The 27035-nt window shown below is 34.5% G+C and overlaps 1 protein-coding gene across 7 annotated transcripts in view; it reads left to right on the plus strand.

Annotated features, from left to right (window-relative positions):
• dmxl1 (Dmx like 1) overlaps window positions 1-27035 on the plus strand; it is a 94813-nt gene that overhangs the window by 25314 nt on the left and 42464 nt on the right. For all 7 annotated transcript variants that reach the window (XM_088910523.1, XM_088910530.1, XM_088910526.1 and 4 more), the window contains 14 exons: window positions 3129-3254; window positions 8062-8139; window positions 8564-8642; window positions 10080-10215; window positions 12333-12399; window positions 13942-14120; window positions 14390-14579; window positions 15746-15917; window positions 18357-18569; window positions 19539-19789; window positions 23046-23742; window positions 24782-24903; window positions 25394-25483; window positions 25814-25916. In XM_088910523.1, the coding sequence (XP_088766649.1) occupies window positions 3129-3254; window positions 8062-8139; window positions 8564-8642; window positions 10080-10215; window positions 12333-12399; window positions 13942-14120; window positions 14390-14579; window positions 15746-15917; window positions 18357-18569; window positions 19539-19789; window positions 23046-23742; window positions 24782-24903; window positions 25394-25483; window positions 25814-25916 (2503 nt within the window). The remainder of the gene's footprint in view (window positions 1-3128; window positions 3255-8061; window positions 8140-8563; window positions 8643-10079; window positions 10216-12332; window positions 12400-13941; window positions 14121-14389; window positions 14580-15745; window positions 15918-18356; window positions 18570-19538; window positions 19790-23045; window positions 23743-24781; window positions 24904-25393; window positions 25484-25813; window positions 25917-27035) is intronic.

The raw sequence follows: 27035 nt of genomic DNA on the forward strand, positions 1-27035 counted from the left end.
GTTAGTGTCTTAAGTTATCAGATCCAGATTATATTACAATACAAAATCTTCCAAAATGCAAAGCCTCATACTGTTTTAGTTATGCGAAAGTCCACATTGTGCCCTGTGTGTTTATGAGCGTATGAAGAATTAGGACATTAAGAAAAAAGGCTGCCTGTGCTAATGCTTGTAAACTTTTAGCTGTCTGGTAGTAAAACCTGTCTGGCCAAAAAGCTGCAGTATTTCAGCTGTCTTGGTCATTTTGACTATAAAGGCAAAAATAAGAGTGCACTCATCAGATATGCACTGTTGTGACATTTAAATCCTTTCAAATGATATTGATACTGTTTCTGCTGCCAGACCCTTCAAGAACAGAGAGTACAATATGCATAGCTAACACTTACTACCATTTCCACACTGAAGAGATCAATGGAAGATACTGCCTGCTGTTTATAATATTTCTTTGCCAAACTGAGATCAGGGTCTTAACACCTAAAGTTTTACTGTAGCAGAAATACAGTATTACCTATTTGTGTATCTGGCTATGTTTTGAATTGATCAGATGTGTTGGTAAAAATGACTTACTCAATACTTGCATTTACTCACTTTCATTGAAATATACATATTAAATAAATGTTCTAAAGATGGTGCTGTAAAATGTAGTCTTAATACACTACAATAAGATTTCCTCCTTACATTTTTCCTGAGTGCTTCTCTTAAATGTATTTAATCAAAAATTTTATGCATAGCTATAAAACAGAATTGTTATGACCCCAAGTGTCTAGGGGTAAAGGGATGTAACAGGACGTAAATAGAAATGATAAGTTTACTTTTTAGAAACTTAAGTTTTCAGTCTGTTACATGGCACACAGTTAAAATGAAAAGTTAGTATCTGGCTATGAAATCCTGTGACTTTAGCTCAGTATTTTGCTATCCCAAGGAACAATACTACTCAAACAATCAACAGATGTATCTGCTCACTATTTTAAATGTAAATACCATTATGTGTGTCCAATGAGCTATTGATGCGAGAGTTAAACTATTCCATTTGTTGCTTTGTCCTTCAGCATATATATCTTGGATCAAAGGAGTTAAATAGGCAGAAAAACATGGATAGTGACCAAGAGTAGTAGGTGGTTTGGATCCATTAAACAGAGTCCTGCTGTTTATCCTTGACAATTGTTTTCAGTGCTGTCCTTCACAGTTCATATTATGGATAGAGACGAATAAGAGATAAAGCAAAGACCTTTTCCCATTTTTCTAGAAATTTGAAATCTCTACAAATCATTGCTATTTTATACCATTCAAGGTTTGAATTATTTATGTTTAAATTCATTAATCTTGCTGCACATGCCCCCCTCAATAACATGCTGAGCTTTATCACCCTTTGAGTCATTGCAAACTCCACTGTGCCTTGAAAGAGAGGAAGTATCGGCTTGGAGAAGCATGATGCATGTCTTACTGATGAAACTGCAAGCTCACAGGTGGCTGACATTTACCAAGGTTTGCTCTTGTATGTCAAGCTGAGGTGGCCTTGGCTGTCGCAAGCACACCCACTCTCAGTGGTGCGTGACCAGATGTGCATGCCACTTTGTAATCTTGGTTGTAGCTGGTTAATGCATACTGTATAGCTTAGCCTCAAACCCACGATGTCTATGCTGTAGGGCTCATCTCCAGGGGAGTGCCATTACCTTAAATACATTTTAAGCATCTTCCCTTATTTTTCTGAATACATTTTCTTCAATGGCAAAGTAGTGTAGGTGTTTCAGTGCAATTTTAATTATTTGAAAAACTGAAATTTGTCAGGTTTGTAAGGCTTATAACTGAAGGAAACTGTAAATACAAGACTTTCAATTCTTAATCCTATTAATCATACTACACGCTTTTTGCTTTCATCTTTTTTCTCTGAAAGGTACTCATCTATACCTGACATTTTTGCAAATTAAAATACTGTAGCAGTCATTGGCACTGCAGTAATGAAGTCAACAGTGCATAAAAAAAAAACTTAATGATACTATGCATTGTACAAACAACAGGTCTGTTAACTAAACACTTCAGACCAGTAATTAGGCTGATTTTCTAAGGATAGGAATAATCATTAATGATGACAAAAATAATTAGGCAAAGAAAACTCAATGTGCCAAGTAGTGCTGCTAAACTTTTTACCCCCTGTTGGGTGATGTACAATTTTTCATGTGTTTGTCTACATAGTGTACTTGTGCATACCCAGTATTCACATTCTGTGATGCTTTTTGTTTTCCTTTGATATGGGGTATTTATTTTTTATGTTTTTCGATTTGTTGGTTATATTTCCATGTCTTTGTAACCAACAAAGCCAAAGTTGATGGGTTTTTTTTTTAACGTCCGGACTATTTTTCTGTTGGCTTTGTTAATCTATATAATATTAACTTTTATTTGTAAAACACCTTAACAAATCCAAGGATGCTGTGCATTGTGAATAAAGAAAAAGACAAAAAAGTAAAGTAAATGAAGAAAAAAAAATAAACAAGCCATGTAGGTTTTTACAGATGTAGGGAATCCGAAAAAGACCTTGGTCAAAAAACGGTAAGTTTGAAGTTTAGATTTGAAGAGGGTAAAAGAAGTTGTCTCTCGTAGAGTCAGAGAAAGGACATTCCATAACACTGGAGCAGCGACAGAAAAGGCACAGTGACCAAAAATATTATCAGTGATTTAGTCCTGGGTACAGTGAGTAGAGGACCTGACTCAGCTGAACGGAGCCTACGGAAGGGAGTGTAAACATGCAGGAGTTCAGAGATGTATGATGGAGCCAGATTGTTTTAGAGCCTTGAAAGTCAGTAACAAGATCTTATAGTGAATATGTGACTTTACAGGCAACCAGTGTAGAAACGTAAGTGTAGGGCTGATATGCTGCCAGGGTCTGGTGTGAGTTACTAGTCTAGCTGCAGAGTTTTGAAAATATTGCAACCTGTTGAGAAGAAAGTTAGGGTGCCCATAGAATAAAGAGATGGAGAAATCGAGCCTTGATGTTATAAACGCATGAGTCAGGTACTCAGCATATTGAATAAAGATGGAACATTGGCAGCACTTTTTTTACTTGTATTCCTGTCTTTGTGTCTGTACGTTGCTTATCTTGATATTTTAAGGTCATCGTATCTTTTCTTTTCCAGGCTTATGCATCAGGATGCGACATTGTAATTTTAGGCAGTGACTTTGAAAGGCTACAAATCATCCCTGGGGCGAAACATGGGAATATCCAAGTTGGATGTGTGGACTGCTCCATGCAGCAGGGCAAGGTAAGAGTTCAGTGGAACCAGGATTTTCAAATGCCACCAGTGTCACTTGCAGTTTGTAATAAAGAGTAATTTTAATATCCAAGTGGAAACCACCAGTGTTGTTTTTTTTAATCCATGAATCTTTAGAACAACGTCTGCGCAGAGTTGAAGCAGAAAATAAATGTTTTTTTGTGTCATGTTGCATGCACTTTTGATAATCAATAAGCATGAAAATAATCAGTAAGCATTTCGTCTTGTAAACCTTGTACCTTTGTCCCCTTTCTTTGTTTCAGTTCTGAACAACTTCACAGTTGTTTATACAGATTATTTTTGTGACTACACAATTGTACATTTATAACATATAGTTAACTCTAACTGAAGTTACAGTTAACTAAGAAGGCTTTCACTGTAGTAGAGAAACATTATGGAATGTGCTTATCTTACTTCATATTGCTGGACAATGAACAACCTCTGTTAAACCCGGTGTAGGCACAGTATAAGTTGATTTTTAATTTAAGGTGGTAAAGGTTAACAGGATGGTGTGGCAGTTAGACTGTTACCTCACAGCTCCAGGGTTCTCATGTTCATGAAGGTTTTTTCCAGGTGCTCTTGTTTCCACCCACCTCACAAAGACTGGCAGTTTAGGTTTGAGTGGATTCTGTAAATTGTCCAGTTTGAGTAGTTGACTATGTGACCCATTTGGGACTTTTCTGAATTGACATAACAAGTCTTTAAAATTCTACTGTGATGCAAAGTCCTTGTCTTTATTCTACAGAATCTCTGAGAGCACTCTTTTAATTAAGCTCTAACCTCTGCTAAAATATTGAACTAAAATGTAGACAATAAATGGTTCACTGGTGTTAACAACTGAATAAAGTTAAAGCTTATTGTCCATCAACAGCTATTTAAAGAGTTTCAAAGACCACAGGGAGAGAAGGAACGGAATAGAGAAGAAGAATTCAAAATGCCACAAAGTTGCATGATCAGTTTTGAAAAGCTGCATCTTCAAAGTGGGATGAGAACAATTACTGTGAAACGTAGTATGAGGTACAAAACACGATTGAAAACACGATGAACACCTAAATACGCAATGGGCTGAAATTCCTACTCTGTAATTAACTATAATCTATTATGAAATTATTTTTTACAGATTTACTCAGCTTGTAGCAGTATACTGTAATTACTGTCCACCGGTAGAACAAGTTTAGCTACTTAGCAGCAGGAAGAATCAGTCTTGCTTCATTCTCCTTAAAACCTTAAGGTTTTAAGATTGTTTACAACTGACACTAAAGAGTAGTATCCTTTCAGTGTTCTTAACATGGTATTGGAACAATTGATTTGTATGTGCTCATGCACTTACTTTTCTCAAAGCCATCTTAAAATGGTTTTTGAGGTAATGAGGTTATTAGGAGTCATGTTACAAGATGTGACGGTTAATGTTGTTAGGATTAGAATAGTCCGTGTTAATTAAGTTAAAAAGTGAGTAGTTACGTTGGTGCTTTAATAAGAATTAGCTAACCAAGGGCATTAAGGCAAATTCATATGTCACAAAGTATTTTCCCCACTTTTTTCATTTTTAGAAATTATAAGTAAGAACGTTATATAGTAAAACAAGTTTTTGGAGTTAGTGCATTTTGGAACTTATTTTTAATTTTAATTTTTAAATGTAATTGTATTTTTGTCTTAAGCCAATTTTTCATCTGTTTGAATCTAGATCTTATAGCTAATTAGTTTTCCAAAAATACCTTGCCTACATTCATTTGAAAACATAAATAAAATTACAAGTTACCAACTTTTCTCTCTATCTTTTATCTTTAGCTGCAATAGAATTAAACTGTTAAAAAGGCTATTTTCAGAACAAAAGCATTTATAAGCCAAAATGATGGCTTTGGCATATTGCCATTAATGTTCTTTACTTTTTTTAGTTAACTGTAATGTTATCAAAACATTTTAATTTTTTTTTTTAATTTTGTGTGCATCTGTTGATGTAACTCATTTCAAAATCATCTACAGTTTCCCTATTTTAAGGGAAGATCAAAATGTGAATGTGAAATGCCAATGCTGCTGGATTTGGCCTAACAGCTCATCGTTTCTACCTTTTAATCTTTGTCTCATTTTAACTACCTCTAAGTTCTTTGAATTTTGTCTTTTGTTTTATTTTGACTTGGGCAGCGCATTTCACAGAGAAAAGTGGGTGTTTTGAGAGTTTAAAAGTTGGTGGAAGCTCTCTGTACAATATGTGAAACTGGAAGAGAACGTATGGGGAAAAACGTTCTTATGTTCTGGAGGAGAAAAGGTTTGATGTGAAAACAGGATGTTATCAACTGAAATTCACACTACTTTTAGTAATTGAATGGCTATAGTGTGCAAATATATTCGAATATTTTCCAGATTCTAATGCTTTTAAAATATGTTTTGGGTTAATTGCTATGCAATAGAAAATAAATTTGATAGATGAAATTCCTTATGCGCTTTTATTTCTTGGCATTTCTACATTTTGTGTTAACGCTAGTTTTGAAGGACTTTTGAATGAAAATTAAACGGCCATAAAAACTTTATTAAAGTACTTCAGTCCTGAATAGAGTGCTTATCATCACTTCTGCTTAGGTTTATATTGTTACATTGGCTCAATGAAAATGAAAGCTTCTTCACTTCTGTGATATACACTAAATAATAATACTTTCCCACGAGATTATACAATAGCTCTCAACTCTAAGAGTTTATGAAAAGACACATGACTAAACAAAATACAGTGTGCCTTATGAGAATAAAATTCACAGTTTGGACTACTACCATTAACATTCAGCTTGGAGCTCTGCCTCATATTTGAAAAGCCAGCTCCACCTCCAACAGAACTGGATCTGTGAATCAAAAAGCGGTCAGGTGTCATACGTATCATGAAGTACAGACTTATCAGAAGGTGTAAGCTGTTATATTTAACCCAGAGCTACGCAGATAGTTTCAGATATGCAGGCTTACTGTTGTTTAGAGACTGAGATACAGCTCATTTTCTTTTTCCCCAGTCATGCACATGCTTTTGAGTGTCTTTTCAGCCACGTGCTAGGAGGTATCAGGGTTTAACTGAAAATCAATGATTGAAATATATAAGATTTTTATAAAAAATATAATCACAGTTTCAATTCAAAGATACCTTTATTTTTAGTTTTTTTTCTTGGGACTATACTGAATTATAAAAAAATACACATATCTGCCATTCATTTTTTAATTACCTTGATTTTTACCTGCATATTTTTGTATGTCATGGCTTCATTGTGCTATATTTATATTTATACTTAATCCTAATTAAAATTTGCTCTTGTATCGCTATTATATTTGTTTTAAACAGTCAAACTCTGTTTATTTTAATTGGTAATAATTAACAGTAACCAGGTTGCTGGGATTATTCCCCAGAGTCTGTCATAATTCTCATACTTTTCTGCACAACCAAGCACTTCATTCCCAAACTGTGTCATCATGGCATTCATTATCACGTTGATTTCTTTTGTTGTGCTTTCAGAATGGATAACTGCAGGTCTCTATATCATTAAGTACAAAGTATTCCTCGAAGTACATACTTCCTCTAGAAACAAAATGGAGCAGCAGGTTTCAACAAAGCTCTGACGTCCTAGAAAAAGACATTAAGTACAGGTGCTTTCTGGCAGGTGTGCTTACTGTATGTATGTGTGCTGTATGACAGAAGAAGAGTTACACAAGGTTACATTTATTATTTTGCACTCCATAGACAGGCTAAAACTATTAGTTATAAAATGTCTTTTTGTTAGTCTGTTTAGAGATGATTGTTGATATTTTGCCATCAATTTATGAGAGAGAAAAGAAGATGCTTTTAAATTTAATTTTGTTCTTGCATACAGTACTGTATATGCTGTTCAAAGTTTCCTGGAATTAATTTTGTATGATAGGAAAAAGTACTTCAAACAGCTAAACAGGGGCTCATCTGGCAAAAACATTGTTGATAAATGATTAGCCTGAAAGTGTCATTCACCTACACAAAACCTTATGAATAAGTAAATGATGAATAGTTGCTGGTTAAGATCATCAACTAACTGTACATTATTAACTGCAATTAATTCTGATTATCTTAAGAAACTCTAGATGCAATGCAAATTTAATGAATAGTGCGTATTATGAGCAATTCTTTTTCAGCGCAATAAAATATTTCTAGAGGCCTCAAGAACATTTTTTTGCTTAACCTATATTTTGAGTTAAAATGCATGTCCTTCTGAGTTCTTGCAAATCCTTCCTATGAACTAGAAATTCCAAACCAAATCCTCTGTGTCATGACAGAAGACTATAGTGTAGAACAGCTGGAGTTAATGCAGGGGTTTCCAAATCCAGTTCTGTAGGATTTCATTTCTGTCCCACTCCAAAACTTGATTTACTGGAGCTAATTATTTGGCTAACTTGGTGCAATTTGAGATAAATTTCAGCTGAATTAAAATCACCTATAAAACCTCCAAGAATGTAGTTGGGAACCTTTTGCCTATTGGGAGCCCTGGTCTACTTTGAGCGAAGGCCATGTCTTCAGTGCTAAATTAAAATTCCCCAGCGTTTGTCTCATAATGCAGTGCTGTTAACCACAGTTGTTGCCCAATTGTAGCTCCATCATACTCTCCCATCCCTGGATCTCACTCGGGCAGGTTCTATATTTTCAGTAGTGGAAATGAAAAGCAACATCTGTATTTTTTTTGCGTAATTTATTTATTTGGCATTTAGTTTTAGACCATGTTGTAGAAATGATAAGCATATGGTAACATGAAAAGGTATCTTGTATCCTTTTTAAATGCCATTTCTCACTTTTTTGTTGCAGATTGCAGCTTCCTATGGAAATGTTATTTGCATCTTTGAACCTGTTCAGCTCTTAAATCAGAAGAATAAGATTACAACTGTGAGTTTCACGAGCAGTCTGTCAATTTACCATCCTGTTGTCATTAATGTTTTATACCTATACACGTTTGAAATTCTTTTTAGAAATACTGTGCATACTATATGATATATCATGCATATATTTTAATCAGTTTCTTTTTGCTTAATATTATTTTCTGAACTGTACAACTTAGCACAAATACTCAGGAGGGCAAGAGTGGCTTAGAGATACAGACTTGGGGATACCTAATTGACCATGACTTTTCCACAAACTCAAGCTGGCAGCTTCATCAACTTCATCTGATTAACTTCACTGCCAGTGGAGACCAGCCAAGCAGAGCTCTGCTTTGTAATTAAAATAAGTGTTTGTTTTATTTTAACCATATCATGTTTGTTATTTTTGCAAGCGTTAAAAAAACTTATGTTTTTGTACTTCTTGTCTATAGAGATTAAATTACCAGTGGCAGAAGAGTGGACAATTTGTCCTGCAGTCAATAGCACACAATCTGGTATGGGACCCAACAGGTAAGATTTGATTACAGAAAAGAACTTATTTTTTATTTTAGAATCACCAGATGTTTGTCTGTGTAAACCATGAGTGCAAGCAGGGGAGAAGGAGGAAGTATAGGGTCACCAAAAAAGCCCTGTATTGGAGATTCTGTGCTCTTTGAAGGATGAAGTATTTCCATCAGCAATAGCATGACATGCCTGCAAGCAATTTCCATAGAAAGAGATATAATGGATATAAGATTCCAATTGAGAGGATATTATCTAGTTCATCAGGTAGGTAGTAGCTAGCAGGGATCTTGTTAATCAAATTATTGAAAGATGAAAGACTATCAACTTGAATATCATAGCTAGGTGTCTTGTTCCAGACTTCCAAGACAATGTTAGAATTGCTGGGACACAGTAGTCAAATTCACAAATCTATTGCTTTCAGCTGTGGAAATACCTGGTGAATCTTTCTTCTGTTGACAGCTAGCTAGGGGCTTGAAATAATATGTTTAGCATAAAGTGTAAATAGGTCAAAAGTAGGGTCCAGGTTATGTGAAAATTAAGTATACTGTCTTGTTCTGAATCCCTTCTTCTCATGTGGAAAATCAATATCTGAACTATACAGCTTTGCAGTTTCAATTCTTTGTCTGCAGATTCTGTAGCAAAACATAATAAACAATGCTGGAACTAAGTGAATTCATTGAAGGGAAAAAAGAAAGATCTCAGATATGGCGATATACTATCCATACATATTTAATGCTTAGAGTATTTTTATAAGAATAATTATAAATAGGTGGAGGCCATTTAATCCATCTGATCTGTTGGGTAGTTAGTTGCTTATTGATCCAGTTATCAAATTCATGTCTCAGAGTCTCATTGATCCAGTGATCAAATCTAATCCAGCTGTTTCTTGATGGAAATCAGGTAATGTTCTTCATGAGTGTGAAGTTTGTTCCACTCTCAAAAATTCCTTAATTACACTTGGATTTTATTATATGTGTTTAAGATATCTTTATCAATGAACAATACATTTTCATTTTAAATGGTTATGCTAAAGTTTCCTTTCAGTTTTTCACACATTTCAGTTGTAATATGTTGCACTGAATTATTTCTATGGCAGTTCTTTATTTTGAAATGCCTTGTAAACATTAATTGTCAATAAAATGAAGTCCATTCACTTTCTATTTAACTTGGAAGTGTTGATATAGAAATAAATTTGAAACAAAATGTGAAGTAATAGGATTATTTGTATAAATCAATATTAGAATTAATGAAGTCATGTTCTGCACTCTGTTAAATATATTTTCTGCCTCTGTATAAGATTTTCCCACTTAACTCTAGTTGGACGATCTGTCATTGAACCTGTTAACAGATAAAATAGTGTTTTTATTCCTGTTCTTTGTGTGGTTAAGCCATAATTAACTTAGTCTTCTGGGTAGCTGGTTGAATAGCTATTTTATTTCCTAGGAACACGGCTTCTAACAGGATCCAGCAGTTTACAGTTATGGTCCAATGTTGGATTATGTTCATGTATTGAAGAAGATGGAGTGGAAATGACCATAGGAAGTGACCTTGGCAACTGGAAATGCATCTGGCAGTGCAAGTAAGGAACATAAGGAAATTTACAATTAAGAAGATTTTATTTGGTCCAACTAGGCCATCAGGTTGCTAGTAGCTAATTAATCCAGTAATTCATTTGGCCATTTCATGAAAGAAGCTCCTTTACTAATCATCTGAGTAGGGCACAAGGCAAAGTGTTACATAACCAGTGTTATGTTTGATTCTGTACTAAGAAGAAAGGTTTCAGTGTTGACAGTGATCACCACAATCTTTGAGGCTCATTAGTATTTTCTTCTGAAGTGGTTTTGTTGATGGAATAAGAAGCATTTTAAAAATCTAGTCTTAAGGATGTCTTTTCTCAGTGTAATCCTTACGTCTGACAGTTCCTTCGACTATAAACAAGGGGTGTTCACCAAGGACATAAGAAGCAAATGACAAAACTAACATCACAAGAAGGAAGTATATAGTCAAAATATAGTGTGACCTCTATGTATATATACTGTACACATAAACATATGGTGCTTGATCAAAAATAATGTGTACAGTTTAAATTTTGTTAGTCAAGATAGTTGCTAAAAAATGTGCTGTGATTGAAAAGATATTCTGAGAAGAAGGTAAGAACTTTTAAGTTTCCTATCTGGTGAACTTAAATAATTTGAACTCTCCTCAGACCTAAAATGATATCTGTGAGCATCTGAATGGCATGGGAAGACCTCCTTAAATCATAAAGTTAAAACATTCTACTAATTAACAGACAGCTTGTTTCAAAATCAAATGTTCAAACATTTCAGATAAGACACTTCCTAGAATCAAGGGTCTTAAGTGTATTGATATTTGTGCGATAAAAGTAAAACATTTCATACTGTATGTTTCATTTTACTCAGGATGCTATTTATGTTTCATTATGAAGAAGATAGAAAACAACACCCATAGACCAAAATATCGAGAGACAATAAAATAAATGTGGTGTTTTTTAACACATATGACAGAAATCAATAAATATATTGTATGGATGACAAAGCTTTGACTTTTTTACCTTGGGTGGACAATATATTGTGCCACAAAAATCTGCATTTTCTGCATCCGACAGACATAAGCTCAAGCTCATGTGGGATAAGCCATTCCTTTAGCTTTATTTGAAAAGTAGTGCACAGGAGTTTCTTGGACCAGCAATTGTGCCGCCTCACTGTTGCATTACTGTCCATTTTTTCCTTCCTCGGTTTCTGAAAATCCAGTTCTGCCATGAACAGCCTCTAAAAGGTTGTGTTGGTGGTTCATGATCAGCCCGTAGATTTTATCTCCATCTTTGCAGTAACAGGTTCAGAGCAATACCCTCTCACTACATTTCATTTGCACAGGGAAATATTTAAAATTTGAACCCAGGTCATCAAAATTATGCTCCCTAGTGTCTCTTGATGAGTGTATCTTGTGTTTAGTGTGCAAACACTACATCTGGAAACAGAATTTCTGTCTATGTGAGCTATTTTTGACTGGAATTTACAAAAAAAATTTACACTCGAAAACAGGTGGACGAGTTGGTGCTACTTTGGTGTAAAAGATAAGATAATGATGTTTTATCAGTATTTATTAGTTATTCGCTTATCCATCGTGAATATGAATGAATTCTGTGTGAGTAGTAAAATTATGAATAACTATATACATAAAGTATTATCAGATGAAATTCCAAACCTATTGTGAGCATATAACCATATAACCCAATTGTAATTAGAATATTTCAGGTGTTATTTCTTATTTTGAGGAAATTTACAAATGGGAATAATTTAGAATGATAAAACTATAAAATATTTCACTGCATTCTACTTAATTCAACTTAGTTCTCTCTCAGTCATTTTTATTATTTCTTCCTTGTCTGAGTTATAATGATTAAAAATACATTAGTCATTCTAATAAAAAATTTAAGCAAAAATTGTCTTAAGGGTATGTTTGTGAGTAGTCTATAATATTAGAGAGAACATTTAACATTCTTCAGACTACTAATTAATCTGATCTTATCCCTTTTGTGTCTCTCAAATATATCTTAATTTTGTCCTGGAGATTTTGAAGGAAGAATTAATGTTCAGTTATTATCAGGATCACTCTATGGTTTTGGAAGACACCTTACAAGCATTCAATGGTTTGACATTTTTGTTCTACATACAGAACTGCCTCATCTGTTCATTTAATGAAGTTCTCTCCAGATGGGGATTTCTTTGCTACAGCGGGACAGGTAAGCCATTATTTTGTGTGCAGTATTTTCTATCCATTTCATCCAGCACTTGGCTTTCAATTCATTTTGCAGAATGTTTTCTCCTAGAGTCCGACACACCAAAAAGTGAAAAAAGTGTTTGTGAAAAAATGCTATTGCTTTTAGGGACTTTTACCATGCAGTGGAAAGAAGAGCATGATATTTTTTTGTTTTAATTTGCTAAGTGTCTACAGTAAGACTGTCCTGATATATGAAGCGGTTTTATTTTTGGATAGTAGTAAATTAGAATTTTAGCATAAATAATGAAAATTGATTTAAATATTTTTAAGACTGAAAACTATAAATTAAGTGCACCACATAATTCCTGAGTACTGTAGACAAAACCTGGAAGAAGCATTCATTAATTCAGGAAAGCGTTTTTAAAACCACTGTTCTGCAAAGTTTTTTTTAAATGTAATAAGTTAATATTTTTTCTCATGTGTCTTACTGCAATATTTAGATAAGAAAATGCTACTGAGTACCATATAATAAACCTTCAAATGTCAATATTGGTTACTTCATGTTTTTGTTAAAGTCTTATTTCTTTTTTACCTTTTGTCATATCACTTTAAAATTATTTTTCTGTCTTGGGAGGGAGGTTACATATTCACTGTGTAAAAATGGTACAGAGAGAGAGGATTGTTTCATGGTGGTTTAATATTGTGCACAGTAATCTCATAGTGCCCTCACTTGAGATAGCAGAGCCTGCTATAAGCAACTTGAATGTGATGTACAGTATTGCTAGGTAGCATACAGCATCTTTGTATTAGAAAGGTAAATCTTTCTTTTTTATCCTTCCTATCTGGTGTTTTTGTCTCTTTGTTGATTAATTTATTGCCTATATTGATTGAAAGATCTGAACTGTTATGTAGATTACATTAAAGCATTACTTCTAATACGTAGGTGCTGATATCTTGTGAATTTTTGTTAAGCAGTCATAAAAACATTCAACCTCATACTTTACATGCGCATAATTCTTACATTTTCCTTCCATCTAAGGAGCTGTGATTTCAGTGTATACAGAAATCCCTTTCTCCCAATTAATTAATCATTCATATTTGCCTAGCTTTTAACGTTTAAAAGCCTGAAATAAACTTGTCTTGGCCCAATCTTTGTTTTTGGCACCCGGAACTGCAAACTTTCAGTGACATCAGTGAGAGAAGTGCCACACCTCCAGTTGGTGCTAACTCTCTTGTAAGGAACCTTGGAGCCTGCTTTGTCAGAAAATTAAGAGAGTAATGAGTGGGAGTGTCAGAGAACCATGTCTGCAGGTCTTGTATCTCTACACACAGCACAGAAGTTGTAGGCATAAAGAAAAGCTTTAATAAAACCAAAATATAAAATATTTTATAAATACGAATATCTTTTTTTTAAATTATAACTCTATTTTTAAATTCTTGTAATTTAACATGGCACTTTCGGGAGATAAGATGACTTAGGCTTCTCAATAGTTTCATTTTGTCTCTTATTTGGCCCTGTTAGAACAACATACTGTAGCATTAGGCTTGTATTGCTTGCTTGCAGGACGATTGCCTGGTGAAGGTGTGGTACAATACTAGCAGCTGGCAGACAACAGGGACAACCCTATTTAGTCTACCAGAAAGGTCTGCTCAGGGAGAAGTGGACTACTCTTTTGTGTATCTGGCCCATCCTCGGACAGTGACTGGATTTTCTTGGAGGAAGACCAGTAAATATATGCCACGGTTAGTAAAAATAATAAAACCTTCTAGAAATTTAAATGGGTTTAATAGCTATGTAGCTGGAGATTTTGTTGTACCAAGAATTTGTGGAAAACTGTGCTTTGGCATACTGTGGATCTGTTTCTGGATTGCGTTCAGAGATTTTTTGTAAATTAAATTTTTCCACATTCATTTATTCCTGAAAGGTCAATAAACGAATACATTTTTCCGAAATTCATTGTTCTGTGCTTATTCCTTTTTAAGTGTTTAACCTCTAGCTTTTTTCCCCACAGGGGTTCTGTGTGTAACGTGCTGTTGACGTGTTGCAAAGACAATGTGTGTCGACTCTGGGCAGAGACATTGCTACCTAGTGACAGCTTGTTGTCTGGACATAGTCAAAGCCAAAGTACTGAGCCCGTTGCAACAACCAGTGGCATAAAGAGGCATTCCACAAGCAAGGAGCGTGTTCAGAATGCTTTAGAGGTGAGTGTTCGTGTGACTGCTATTTCAGGCTAAGACTTCGTTATCCAAGAAATGTCAATTAAAACATTTTTCTGTCCTTTCTTTGTCCATATAAGTTAATCAAGAGCATGTTATCTTTTTAATTAATGGCCATATTAAGAGACTTGACAACAGAAACCAATAAATACAATTTATGCGAATAAAAATTCATTAAAAACATAATTAACAGCAACATTCATAATTCAGGTTTTTTATTACTTCAGTGTGAAAGATGTCAGGACTGAAGACATTTTGAGTTGGGCTAGCATAATTATGTAATTTCATCTTTGATTGTAAACCAGGGTACAGAGGTGTCTACAATGAAAGTGAAATATGGAAATGTAGATGGGATCTATCAGTTCTAGGGATCCAACAATGTTCTTAATGCTACAGTAAGATTTCGTTTTTGTAATCACGTGATGGTGATTGCAAATTCTACTTTGAGGCATTAGAAATGTAACATGCCGCTACTGTTTACAATACTCATCTGTTGCATTTGTAGTGTCTCTCAATAATAATAGTTATGTACTGTAGGTATTTTATAAAGACAAAATAATTATTCTACCACTAAATGACCCACAGTTTTGTACAATAGTATACTTCACTAGAATGTAATAAATTCTTGAAAGTGCTGTACAAATCAGTACTGTTAAAGTGTGGGTGTACTTGATTTAATGAAATCATGTACATTATGCATTATTGGAGTGCGTATCAGAAAAAAACTTTTGTTAAGTTATGCTGAAATTCTGAACTCCCTCTACCTTCCAAATAACTCCTACAAATTACTCCTACAATGATATTTCATAAAAAATAGGACAGATTTCTGTACCCTCCTTAGATAAGATACTTTCATGATAATAGCATAACTAGTCCGAATACATGCCCATGAAAAAGGGGGATCAAAGCACCATAGATATCATTCTATATCACCATATTATCAATATTTTCTGTATCAGTTCAAAGCAAAATGTTAAAGGTGATATTCTCCATCTCTGTTTAGTTTTTTTAGTTCTAAGTATAGTATACAAAGGATTTCCAGGCCTTAATGCTTTTGCTTTTTCAGAAGCTACATACTTTTTTTGTATGTTTCTTCTGCAAAAGATGCCAACTTATTGGTTATGACTTCTTGGTAATGAACTCCTCTACAGTTGAATCTGAAGCAGCTGAGGAGGGGCCGGAGGAGATCGACTGCCCTGCCCTGTCACACCGGATATCTGCCTCATCAGCAGGACAGACACCAAGCCCACAGGACCAACGCCAGCCTGCATGCTAATGCACTCTGTCACTTTCACATTGCTGCGAGCATCAACCCTGCCACAGGTGAGGAACTTCACGTTTTTTCACCAGCGCTAAGAATGATTCCTTGTTGTTTCAAAACAATCACATTTTTCTGGAATTTCTAGTTTGTTCTTTAGATTTAAACCAAGCATCTGGGAAATCAACCCTTTTCAGATAAAACGTCGCATGGTGCTGGTTATAGTACATAGCCTTAACACTGAACCTGCCTCAGGGGACAGTGTTTTTAAAATATTTAAAACATTGGAAGCCAAAACAAGTACAGCCTCAATCTGTGTTGTTCATATCTTCATATCATTTTCTGATTGTAAAAAAGAAAAAATCTTAACTTGGCATAATAAAAATAAGTAGTTCAGGTGGGTAGCTGCGTCAGCATACGTACTGTAGGCTGCAAAGGAACAAGTAATAGGTTTATTCCATGCTGAAAAAAGAAGAAAGAGAACACAACGTTTCGGCCGTGGAGCCACATGGAATAAACCTATTACTTGTTCCTTTGCATAATAAAAATAATGCATTTATTTTGCTAACGTTAAAACTTCACTAAAATCAAAATCTGAAAACTCTAGTTCTAGATGTTCAAACTCTAAAAAAAGCTAGTCTGTTGATGACAACTGATATTTCGAAGTTTTTATCAATTCAACAGGCCTGGATTGAAGATCTGATTCTCCTTTTGTTTTTGCATTAGCTTCAGATATACTGCTTGTGCTTTATAGAGTCAGGTTCATAAGACTAATTTGTACTGAAATTAGATATTCTCATAAAATTAATGAGGTCACCTCTCTCAGATATTCTAGGAGCGGAAGGTTTTCGTTGTGTTTATGGATGCTCAAACCAAGGCAAGCAGTTTTAACTCTTGATAAAATGCATTAGCATTCACTCAAATCATGAAATTGAAATCATTTGTGTTGTAATCCAAGTGTATTTTTTTCCAATGTAAAATACTCTTAATATTACACCTTGAGGATATGGTATCATATTTTTATTGTGCGGTTTTACAAGTTTATAAGTATTGAGAATCGTTACTTTTCATTTTGAAATGAATGAATGACAATGCATGAACTAGAAGATTGAGGTTAGATCATGAAATAATTGCATTTCCCCAAATAGTAGCTTGTCCACATTAATAATCCTTCCTGAGAATTCAAGAAAAGTATACGTAATAAGGACTGACTGATTTCAATTTATGATTTTTCACTTAGAAGCATGATCATTTTTTTCATCAGCTGAATTAAAAAAACTCAACAGAAAGACATAAATGCAAATTTCTGTACATAAACTTTCATTAGTTTGTGTCCATTATAATGCATAATAAGGGGAGGCAAATATCTCTTCCTTTTTTATTATTGCAAGACCTGTGTCTTTTCATTTTTTTATTATTTGTAGGAAGCAAAGAAAAATTAATCAACAAACAGCCATGTAGGTTTAACATCTTGCAAGGAATAAGGTGGAAGAGCTACGATACCGACCTTTATGATGCTTTGTGCTTACATGTCTCTAATGAATCTTTTCGTGTGTACCTACATTTCCATGCTTCACCTCTGCTGTGTTTCACTATATAACGTTGTTTGTGTTTGAATTGAGTTTTTAAGATGTAATTGGGAAGATTATCACATTTAACATTTAAAGTTAACAATGGAAATTTAAAGGATTAACATTGCAACATTGCCTCTAGTAGTAAATAGCACTGTCTATAGGTATTTTGTGACAGATCTTCTTCTTCTTCGCATTTTCCCACTTTTGTGGGGTCTGCTTGTTTGCACCGAATTTTCCACTTCGTACGGTCTGCGGCGAAGGTATTCTGTGACAGATAATAAAGGCATTTGAAATGCTACAAATGAGAGGAGACCATTCTGCCCATTGTAGCTCAAATTGTTGCAAGTAATCGGTCTTCCTCATATTTTATCTAGCCACTGCTTGGAGGATACCAGTTTCAACATCATGGCAGGGTATCTCTTCCTCACACGCACAACTCAAATATTAAGAAATAATAGGGTATCAGAAGTGTTAGAAATACTGAAATATGTAACTTTTGAAAGGATGTTCCAAAAGGAAAATTATTTCTAAATAAAATGTCCAGGACCTAAAGAGATGTGTATATGAATACCCTGTGCTATCCTTATGATGACTTCTTAAAGACGTCCTATTAGCACCTTGTTTCTTCACCGTTCATCCATGTTTCATTTAGTATGTGTCCAAATGTAGTGGCATGTCACATTCATATTGTGTAGAGATGTCTCATTCCCTTTAAAATTAGTTTTTGGGGGATTAAGACTTAAAAATATTAGTAACAGGCTTCTGAGATTATAACTGAAAATACTCTTGGTTTGATGCATCTAAATATTGGTATATCCTACAGTACCTTGCATATTCTATAAACCTTCTCATTTAGATTGATTTATTTCTGATATTTATTCATGGAGAGTGTGACAGTATAAATCAATGGCTTGAATTTATTGCGTGTAGACATTCCACTGCTTCCCTCCATCTCATCTTTGATCGTGGATGACACTGAAGAGCAGAGTGGTCCCTTTGTGGTACACTGGCTGAACAACAAGGAGCTGCACTTCAGCTTGTCAATGGAAGTCTTCTTGCAGCAGCTGCGGATGAGTCTGGAACAGCAATCTCCTGAAACCAGCACTGAGGAGACCTGCCAGATGGATGCCAAGTCCGATGAAGGTGCAATTAAACATCAACAAGTTTCTAATTAATATTTATTTTTTATTTACAGTAGGGTCTCAACATTTGCGAGAGTTCAGTGCAGAAGACCATTGCAAATAGCCAAATTCGTAACGTCCACCCTTATACTATCACATAATGTATTACAGCATATTGTATTTATGGTTAAAAGACATTAATAACACTCCCTTATATGATAATTAAAGTAGTAATTCATTGGCTTTAAGTTAATTTAGGTAACATAGATCACGTAGAAGAAACAACAGTAATCACGAACTTATAGCAAATAGGTCAAATAAACATGAATCTCTCTGTGTCCAGCCTACGCTTACTGTCTTTGCCTCTGTGATTAGTGTGCTAAAGAGATGGGCAATAAAACTGTCAGTGTACTTGTGAAGTCCCCTCCAGTCTGTCATTCACTACACTCCAGACAGCAGAGCCTGGAGTTTTCTTTAGGAAGAGGTCACTTACTAGCTATATTCATTTTATGATCCTAGTCTGTCGTACCACTAATTTGAAAGTTGCGATTAACAACCTTCAGCTCCGTTTCATCCCAATCTGCTCTTCTTCCATAAAAGACCAGACTGAATCACAAATAACCAAATTTGCAAATGTTAAATTCTCAGATGTTTAAACCCTTCTGTACCTAATTTAATGGGAACTAATGCTTGTACTATAACTATGTTTGGAGGTGGGGTCTGCTTTTATTTTCTTGAATGCATTCATCTGTAGATTGTAACCTTTATATATCTAATGTGGGAAAAAAGCCAAGATGACCACTTTTTCAAATTTCTTTTCCCATATTGTGATAACTCATTGATTTATTTTTTTTGTGGGGATGAACTGTTTAATCCTGCATATTGCAATTTGTAAATAATTTAGACTTAAAATGGGATTAGGCTTTCAAGTGTACCCAGATTCAGTATAATTTTTTTGGTTGTTACTAATAGTTACTTACGTTTTTGCTAGAAATCAGCTGCAATGAGGATGATCAGAAAGGGTCTTTAGGAAAACGAGACTCAGATGGCGAAAAAAGCTCCTACAGTATTGGCATACCATTACCGGCAGCTGCTATTGACCATGAAATTGAAGTGCTGTTGGCCGAATGGAACAAGAATGCAGACATGTTGTTCAGTATTCATCCCATGGATGGTTCGTTGTTAGTCTGGCACGTTGACTGGTTGGATGAGTATCAGCCTGGCATGTTTCGTCAAGTGCAGGTACGTTGATCTAGAGCTTATATTCTTTACATAAAATGTACTGTATAGCAGTTATTTTATGACTTATACATGTGTGGTAGCTAGGGGCACAGACAGTTACCATATTTGTTTTATTCCTTACATTTTGTTTTATGGTGGCCTTCAAATTCTGCTGCACTTGTAATGTACATTGAACATTACATACCTAATACTTTTCTGGGCAGTAGTAGAAAGCAGGTGTACAATGGTATTGAATTTAGTCTATATAACAAAATTGAAAAAGTACAGTTCTTTTTCTCAAAATAAAAACCTCAGCAATACAGAATCCTATATATATATACAGTAAACACTTGGTTTAAAGGACTAATGGGGGGAAGGAGTGTCAATTATTGCCGAATTAGTTCAAGTAGGTAGCTGCGTCAGCATACGCAGGCTGCAAAGGAACAAGTAAAGGTTTATTCCATGCTGAAAAGAGAAGAAAAGAGACGTTTTGGCTGTTGTCTCTTTTCAGCATGGAATAAATCTTGATTTGTTCCATTATTGCCGAATGTCCATTATATCACAAATAATGGTTTTCAGACTAAGAAACCCACTGTTATCTGAGTACATATACTGTATATGCTTTCTGGATATTTTGACTTACTTGGATACAACACAGTCAGTGAAACTTGTTCTTATATTTTTTTCATAAATACACTTTATAAAATTAGCTAAAGCATACACCAATCATAAACTATTGACCTACCACCTAAGGGAACCATTGTTATCCTTGAATTTTAAACCCATATAGTATTTATATTATTTTTACTCTTTTTTGTTATATGTGTATTTCATTGTTATTACGTGGAAGGTCTGGTATTTCTGATTTTAAAGACAAAACTCCCCTTTTAGCTGACTTTGTGGGTAAGACTCAAAGTTCATTAAACAGATATTTGTTTACTGTATCTAGGTAAAATACAAATGTTTAGGAGGCAGAAACACATTTTTGCTGTTTTTAAAGCTTCTTGTTGTGCATGCAACAGTTGTTCACTTCATTAATACTGTAATAACTGTTTCTGCCCCCGTAACAGACCAATACTGTATACATCTAAAGATTAAAAAGACATGGCAACCTAACAATATTGTTACATTTGGAGTATCAGTTCTTTGTGTCAAAAAGGAACAGATCAGTATCAAACAGGAGGAAAGCTTAGATACAACATAAAATAAGAAAACAATCTGTTTATTGGATGCTTAGAGCTATACTTCTTTCACCAGTTTTTTAACATATAATTCAGTTCTCTAGCCTCAAGAAATTGTAATAGCTTCACTTGAAACCACATAATGAGCATAATGATCATTAAACAATCTTTAGTAAACTGACTTGCTTTTGATTTCAGTTAGTCTTTCCGTTACTACAAGATGTGTAATTTGCACATATCTACAGATCATTATTAAATATTTATAAGTATCCACAGTAGAACAGTGCTGTTAATAGACATTTCTGTATGTGTACATGTTTGAAGCTATTTGTGAAAATATCTCCTGGACAGTTAATCTAAGTGGGTGTATAAACAGATGCTTTGTCAAAGAAAAGAAGATCCTTTTATTACTACTGCTAGATATTATATTATTAAAATATTTCACATTTCTGGGACTAATCTCTAAATTGACTAACTCAGGAAATTAACTGTACTTGGTGCATTTGATTGAATCTGAATAGAATTTGATAGAATTAGCGTAATATGTTTTTTTATTATGTTTCTGTGATTATGAACATGATGCCTGACCTGTATTTAAAAAGTTTATAAGGAGCTCATATTTGATATTTGATATATGTGCAAGTGGTTTATAGTTTACTATTAAATTTGAGCATCTTCTATTGTTTAATCCTGTCTTTTGTCATAGATCTTAAAATTTGTCCATGTGGAATTCGTTTTTTGGCATCCATTTTTAACATTGGAAAGACATCTTTATTAGGAAATGTATGAAACTTAAGAAATAGCATAGTTTTATTAAATTATGCTGCAATTTTCTTTTACATATCATTAGTACTCTTATATTTCTGAAGTCCAACAAAACAGGGTTCTATACTCATGTAACACTTGCTGTGGATCAAATACTGACCTTGTTTAGTAAAATGTTTTTATTTTGCTGTTTAGTAATTTATCATTTTTCTAGTTTTTTGGCAAGTTAAAACACTCTTTTTCTTGACATCTGGAGTAGCTTTATTAACCCTCTAATTTTGCTTTGGATCTGCTGGACAATTAATGTAACAGTTTTCAAGGCAATGTATCAGATCAGTCAGTCCTTTATCATGCTTTTGTTTTTTTAGGTGTTATCCTTTGGTATATCATTGCATTTTGGTCCTAATCACCCTGTGTACAGGATGCATAGAGCACACTAGGTAGATATTTGCAGTCAATATACAGTATGCAGTCAATTACAAAAATACTGTTTAAAATAGCTGATGTATCCATTTCTTATGACTGTTTTTTGAAAAATTTTTTTTCCATGGCTATAATTCTGTAATGAAGTGTATATTTCCTAATGACACAAGTTAATGTATTAAATTAATATTGATTAAGTCAGGGGCTTCCACCCTGTTCCGGAATGGCCCAGTACAGCAGGACCCATAGGTCACTATTAAATTGACAATATTATTTTTATATTGTGATTAAACTGGTAATTTGTGAAATGAAGCACTTTAGAGAGTATTTCATGTCAAAATATGAATCCCACTTACAGAAACAAGTGACCTTAAAGGTTGGAGACCCTAGTTTAGATTTTTAATTAAATCCTAAATGTCTGTGCTGACCTTAGGATGTCCAGTGCAGTTTTAAAGTGTAAAAAAAAACAAGCCATCAAAAACCCATAGCCCTACTTACGGTACTAAAATAAATAGTACTGTTTGGATCTGCATTCAGGAATCCTTAAATTTAGCTTAAATTGACACTTAAACATATTTAGTTGTCTTTTGTCTTTGGCACATAAAAATCTGTCAATGGTTGCTCACTTTTTTGCATTTCACATTATTTTTTTTGTTTCATACTTGTTAAACCTCATTTATAAAATGTCTTAAGCATAGTCAAACAAACTGAAGGGGGAAAGATTTTGTGAGAAAGTACTGTACACAGGTGACCCACCTTAGCAGTATTACCTTTTGACTTGCTGAGAGCATGATGTTAAAAGGTCTGTCAGAATGTTAACCCATTGATGGTCAATGTGGTTTTATCTTTGCATCACTTAAAAAAATGCATCCATTGCGTACTTGTTTCTTTTTGTTTTTTTTCCAAAGGTCTCATTTGTTTCCCGAATCCCAGTAGCCTTCCCAACTGGAGATGCCAACTCTTTGAGCAGGAGTGTGGTGATGTATGCCTGCACCAAGAATGTGGATCTTGCCATTCAGCAGGGCAAACAGAAGCCCACTGGCATGGCTCGCTCCTCATCCATGCTTTTCTCTTTTGGCCAAAGCAAATCTTCCAGCAGTCTAAAATTAAGCATCTTCACTCCAAACGTCCTCATGATCTCCAAACACGCTGATGGAAGTTTGAACCAATGGGCTGTTAGTTTTGCAGAGGGGTCGGCATTTTCTACAGTTCTGAGTGTTTCTCACAAGTCCAGATACTGTGGCCACCGTTTTCATCTCAATGACCTGGCTTGTCATTCAGTATTGCCATTGTTGCTAACAACCTCTCATCACAATGCACTAAAGACACCCGAGGTCGAGGTATATAATCTTAGCAACATCAAGGTTGCAGATGCGGGGGCTCATCATGATCCGCTGTCCAAACGACTGAGCAGAGCATCGGAAGATGCAGCTTTCCAAGATCCCAATGCCATTTACAGTGAGCTGATTCTCTGGAGAGTCGATCCTGTGGGACCACTCTCCTTTTCCGGAGGAGTCTCAGAGCTGGCCAGGATTAACTCGCTGCATGTTTCTGCCTTCTCTAACGTGGCTTGGCTTCCTACATTAATACCTAGCAACTGCCTAGGTAAGAGTTTTTCTTTCATATTGTTGTCTGAAAGGTAGTTTTCCCTCAAGTGTTTTAATGTTTCCAAATTATACAAAGTGTAGCTCACAGTGTGGGAAGAAAAACGGATATAGAATGTTTTAATTCACTAGAGTTTAATGGGCATCCGAATAAGAGGTCAGAGTGTTTTGTGAAAATGATACCCCTGTCTGTGAATATTGTCTGTGAATATTGCTGAAAGCTTTTGGTCATTTTTTAATCTTGTCTGTTGAATTCTTTTATTCTGTACAGGGTGTATTCCATCAATTTATTTTTAATAATTTAGTTTTCTGTCCATGAGTATTTAAATGTTTAATGAGTAATTTTTTATATGTCATATATAATGACATTCTAGCTTATTACATTTTTAGGAACAAGTTATAACGTGAAACTTTTTTTCCATTTTAGGCAAATTTAGAAACGTATTTGGATGCATCAAGCTTGTTAACCAGACATCATACAGTATATGCCATCCTGAGTTATATTGAGTCTTCCACCTCCTTCTCCTAGTACACCATTTGTCCTATTTTGTTTAGGTACCATAGGTTTTATCTTGAGCAGAGGTACTGCACCTTCCTATGTGATTATATTTAATTATATTTTATTTGAAAAGTATGGGGTTACTCCCCTACTCTTTTCAAGAAATGCCCTGGGATTTTTAATGACCACAGAGAGTCAGGACCTCGGTTTTACGTCTCATCTGAAGGACGGCGCCTTTTTACAGTATAGTGTCCCTGTCACTATACTGGGGCATTAGGACCCACATAGACCGCAGGGTGAGCGCCCCCTGCTGGCCCGATTAACACCTCTTCCAGCAGCAACCTTAGCTTTCCCAGGAGGTCTCCCATCCAGGTACTGACCAGGCTCACACCTGCTGAGCTTCAGTGGGTTGCCACTTGTGAGTTGCAGGATGATATGGCTGCTGGCCAAATGATTTCGGTTTTTTTTCATCATCCAAAAAATGTGCATGAAACACACAATTCTGATTCCTGCTTATTTTGGTTATATTTTGTTGCTCTAGGGGCTTATGGCAATTCCCCCAGCGCGTGTTTTGTGGCAAGTGATGGACACTCCCTGAGATTGTATCAGGCTGTTATTGAAGCAAAAAAACTGTTGAGTGAGCTGTCAAATCCAGAAATCTCTGTAAGGAAATATGAAAATGTTTATGATGATAAAAATTGTATTATTGGTTATAATGGAAATTTTAATAGCATGTTTAAGGTGCATACACTGCTTCTATCCAGTGTTTTTACTTCTGTATTAAGGAACACAATTCTAATTCTTAAGAGAGGAACAAATATTAATAATGAGGAACATCTGACATTGAATCAGTTACTGTAGACTTTGATTGGATTGCTTACTGCAGCACTACTTATTGGCTGCTTGTGTAGACCTTCTCATCCAAACTAGGCTATATTAATATTAAAATTGTTATAAGCATAGAAGATACTATTTGACACTTTAAGTGAATATTTGATCATACATATAACATAACTACTGATTAGCATTTACAAAACATGGCTTATTTTTTTTTTAGTCCATTTCATTACCTCAGTCCAAAAAATAAGTGTTTTTATATTGGTCAATTGCAAAAGAAAATTAATGTTTTCAAATTTTATTTATTTTTGTTCAGAGATGTTTTGGAGAAGTTTTTAATATTGTGAGCCAGCAATCCACTGCCAGGCCAGGATGTATCATAGAACTGGACGCCATTACAGATTTCGTATGTACATTTATTTCTTTGCTTATGAAAATTAATATAAACTACCTGCATCAACAGCAAAACAGTCTTATTGGCATTCATTCTAATGTCTATTCAAGTGCTTCTTTGGAAGAGATATTCATTTAAAGTATTTAAGGTAATTTAAATGATACAGGAAGTGACCTATTATGTGAAATTTATATTAAGGTGTATTCATTTAATAAAATGTAATGCTGTTTTCAGGAAGAAGAGACTACTCAGTTTACTAGTTTTTTTTGTGTGATTTAAATCTTACAATTTTAATTGTGTGTGTTAAGTGTTATATTTGTTTTTCCTTTGTTTCTTTTCCAGCATGGAAAGCAAACCCAGCTTCTCCATGTGTTTGAAGAAGACTTTATCTTGGGCTGCAAGAGCACAGATAACACACAGGAAGGAACCCTGTCTTCAGAAACTGGTATGATTAAGAATGTCTTTTTTCAAAAGCACTAAAGACAAAACATGGTATAATACAATGAAGCTGACATGACAACATTGATTGAAATGACTTGGGTCTCTGTCAGTTTTTCTTAGGAAGATCGTTCTGTATTTGCATGTCCAAAAAACTAAAACTGATTTGTTTATCTAATGTGAACTTTACATTCTAATTTGTTGTTTTTTTTAAATGTATAAAGGCCAATAAACCCATGTCCTGTTTCTGGGTGTGCTAAAGCCGCAGAATTATGTCACAAAGTACAAATAAAAAATTTAGTATAAAACACCTAAGAACAATCAGGTCTCAAATGGAGGTCTAGCACCAGAACACACTGGTGATGTGAAAATATCACACATGACCAATAAGTCTCTGAAATGCTTCAGTTATTTTATTTGCTGTAACAATATTCATATTAAAGCATCAATAATGAAATTCATGCTGTGATCGAAATTTCCAATTTTAAAATGAGTCAAAAAAAGGGTGAGGGTAGGCTGTATATGAATGCTGAACTAACTGTTTTCTTGGAGTTTGTGTGCATTACAGAAAGTGGTAAAGCAAGAGAGATTCTGATGTTCTGTGGATAACCACAAATACATTGTGACTTGTGTAAAGTTTAAACTGGTTTAAAGAATGGCTAAGATTTACAAAACAGACATGTTTCTAGTCTTTCAGTTGTTTTGTCTGCTTACGAATGTTAACATAATAATGCTTTATTTAATGTTTCAAATCGCATGGTATTTTTGGCAAATATGAAAAACAGTAGGTTAAGTTGACTTTTTTAACTAAGTACTGTAGTCAGTCGACTTCAGCATTTAATGGAAATTTAAAAAAAGTTCTTCTTGAGCAAATTAATATATGATTTTTTTGTTGAGTATGAAGTTCTTTTACAGTGTTTCCAGACCTAATTATAAAAAGAATTAGGTTCATCCAATATGCCTTGTAGCCTAGGTGATTCCTATAGCCTGGAAGTTTTACTGTTTTAAAACTGGCTTATGCCACTTAAAAGATTGTGCCAATGCTCAATATTTCACAATTTAGGCTTTGAGATATCTATTTAGTTTAATATTAATGGTGTAACTATAATTATTTAAATAATCTCTG

Source organism: Atractosteus spatula, chromosome 3 (genome assembly GCF_055471065.1).
Source record: "Atractosteus spatula isolate fAtrSpa1 chromosome 3, fAtrSpa1.hap1, whole genome shotgun sequence".
Taxonomy (NCBI): domain Eukaryota; kingdom Metazoa; phylum Chordata; class Actinopteri; order Semionotiformes; family Lepisosteidae; genus Atractosteus; species Atractosteus spatula.